The sequence below is a fragment of the Otolemur garnettii genome, unplaced genomic scaffold (assembly GCF_000181295.1).
Source record: "Otolemur garnettii isolate 467f Iridium unplaced genomic scaffold, OtoGar3 scaffold00002, whole genome shotgun sequence".
Taxonomy (NCBI): domain Eukaryota; kingdom Metazoa; phylum Chordata; class Mammalia; order Primates; family Galagidae; genus Otolemur; species Otolemur garnettii.
The window spans coordinates 26,694,099-26,696,636 of record NW_003852397.1 but is presented as its reverse complement, the minus strand read 5'-3'; the positions used below and the strand labels follow the sequence as shown (position 1 = coordinate 26,696,636).

Sequence of the window (2,538 nt, the reverse complement as noted above, 5' to 3'; positions counted from 1 at the left end):
AAAAAAAAAAAAAAAAGACATACGGGTAGCTGGGTCAGGAATGGAGAGTGGAACGAGATTCTTAACGTCTGTGTTTTAAATGACAGCATTATGATTTTGTTTGCTCTTTGGTTTCTATTTGTATGTTGAGATTTTGAATGAAATTTTTATTAATTTTTAAAGCATGAAAATAATTTTGAAAGTGAACAAATAATTACTTTAGGAAAAGTTGCCAAACATTTTTATACTTGTGGATATTTCCAAAGAATTCATTTTTAAGAGAAATTTTTAAATAAAAGTTAAAAAATGTCTGAACTTTGAAGCTGTTCTTTGTGTTTGTACATAGGTATACCTCATTCTGTTGTAACTCACTTATATGTTAACTCTCAGTGTCTTCTATTTTAAGCCCAGCCATACCCACAAAAATAATTACCAAGAAGAGTTGAAAAATTGCGGCATTCATTCAAGAAGAGGATTTTTTAAAAGAATAGTGCTTTATATTGAAGAGAGTTTTGTGAAGCAGCAAACACAGCCAAAACTTGAGGGCAATAAACTAGGATTGATTTTACTCTAGAAATGAACCAAATACAGTATTTTCAGTTGCTAGAGAGATACTCTTATTAAATCTCTGATTTCTTTTTTTGTTTTTTGCATCTGCAGCGCAAATCCAGAAAAACCCTGTGCATCATCCTCATTATCGCTGTCCTGGGAGTTCTGGTTATTGGTCTCATCATCTGGGGACTGCACAGCTAAGTTTATCCAGGAGTACACTGTTGCACTACATTCTCTAAATTATGTGGGAAGATTCCTGTAATTATGGGTTTTTTAATTATTATTTTAAAGCTATCGTGAAAAGGATGGTTCCCATACTTTATTATTTTCACAAGGGGGTTCCTTTGGATTAAATCTGATATTTTCTAATAATGAAAGTTTTTCTAAATGTTGTTGCTGATACCACTTTCATGCTTTCCAATTTAATAACAGTTAAGTTGTTGCCCACATTGTATATGCCTTTCATTTATAATTTATTTACCCTGTTTGACTTAGTTTTTGAAATTAGTAAGTTTACGATGCATGTGTTCTGCTTATCTCTCTGTCACTGTGTTAACATGCACCTGGCTTTATGTTACTTCCATTAGAAAAACCTCCAATTTAATTTTGATTTGGTTCAACAGAGAAGATATTCTCAATAACTTAAAACATTTGCATATCATTTTGTGGGGTTTATAAAATTTTGTCTGTTTTGCAACAGCACAAATTTTTATTCCACTTTTCTTACTGTGTTCTTTTAAAACCTTTGTTTACTCTGAATGAAATGAGTGAATAATTTGCTTGGATATTTCATCCTTGTGATGTGTATATATTAAGCATTTGCTGTAGATTGCTTAGTAAAATTACTAAGGATAGATTGCTTTTACAATCTATGGTAATTTAAGTCTGACGTTCACTAGGGAAAGTGTAGTTCCTGTAAATGTCTAATGTAATTTGGAAGAGGAGGAGGAGAACGAATACCAATGCCTGTTATGTTTCGTTTCTGAAGATCCCTACTTGCTATTCTACTAAACTATCTTAACAATACCTTCTAGTTTTGTGAGCCATTATTTACCTTCCCTATGTTTTATAGAATAATGGCTACATACGTACCTGGGTCAAAATTATTTTTGGGAAGTAATTTCCCCACAATTTCTGTTTTTGAGCACCTGACACTTAAATTTTGTGTTTACCTTGTGTGCCATTTTGTATGGTCCTCATTGGAAAAGCAATTGGATGTTTGCCAGTTGACTCATCTGCCTTTTTAAATCAATGTTCTAATATACTAATCTGAATACTGTAAAGAGGATTATCTTAGTTTATAGTTTGTATTTTGTAATGTTCTTATATGACCGTTTGGTAGTGAAGGCAGTGTCAAACATGGCAAGCTCTAGACTTCAAATGGGAACAAATAAAACATTAGGAAACTAAACTGTATCTTTGCAACCAAAATGAAAGTGGTTTAAAAGGGGTCTGGATAGGCCAATTTCGTGAGGACTCTTGCTTCCCTGGGACCAGTGCTTATCTCACACTGTGGTGCTGTGCCACCTGGAGCCTCTGCACTGGAGATGTGGCCACATGCACTGTAGGAATTTGTCATCTTTCTAGAGCATTAGTTTACTCAAAGTTGTTTTGGGGGAGAATCAATCATATTGTGTATTTTGTCTCTGGGAAGAAGCTGCCTTTTGCATGACAGCAAAACCCAACTTTTTTCACAAAACAGACTATAGAAAACTTTATTGTGAGTGAGTGAGTGGAGCTTAGTGACTTCATATTGCCAGAGAATTCACACAGATACCCCTGTTGCGAAGTCAGTGCCAGCCCACCAGGCTTGTTCAAACAGGGTCTGTCTTTGCAATTGCTCAGAAGTGCTTGCTATTTCACGTGGTGAACTTGCATCCATGACTAAGTAAAAGTCCCAGTGTCTTTCACAAATCAGTTAAATTTTTTTGCCACAGTTGTACTTGATAAAATTTTTATCCTCATACTGGCCAAGTACATGTACTTCTTTTCATTTCACATGAGTTC

At 34.4% G+C, this 2,538-nt stretch overlaps 1 protein-coding gene across 1 annotated transcript in view; it reads left to right on the top strand.

The window, feature by feature from the left end:
- The window catches only part of STX7 (syntaxin 7), a 50,782-nt gene extending 49,874 nt beyond the window's left edge, over positions 1-908 (top strand). Inside the window, exon 10 of the mRNA XM_003781676.3 lies at positions 640-908. Coding sequence (XP_003781724.1) covers positions 640-732 — 93 coding nt within the window. The 3' untranslated portion in view covers positions 733-908. The remainder of the gene's footprint in view (positions 1-639) is intronic.
- The last annotated feature ends 1,630 nt before the right edge of the window (positions 909-2,538 follow it).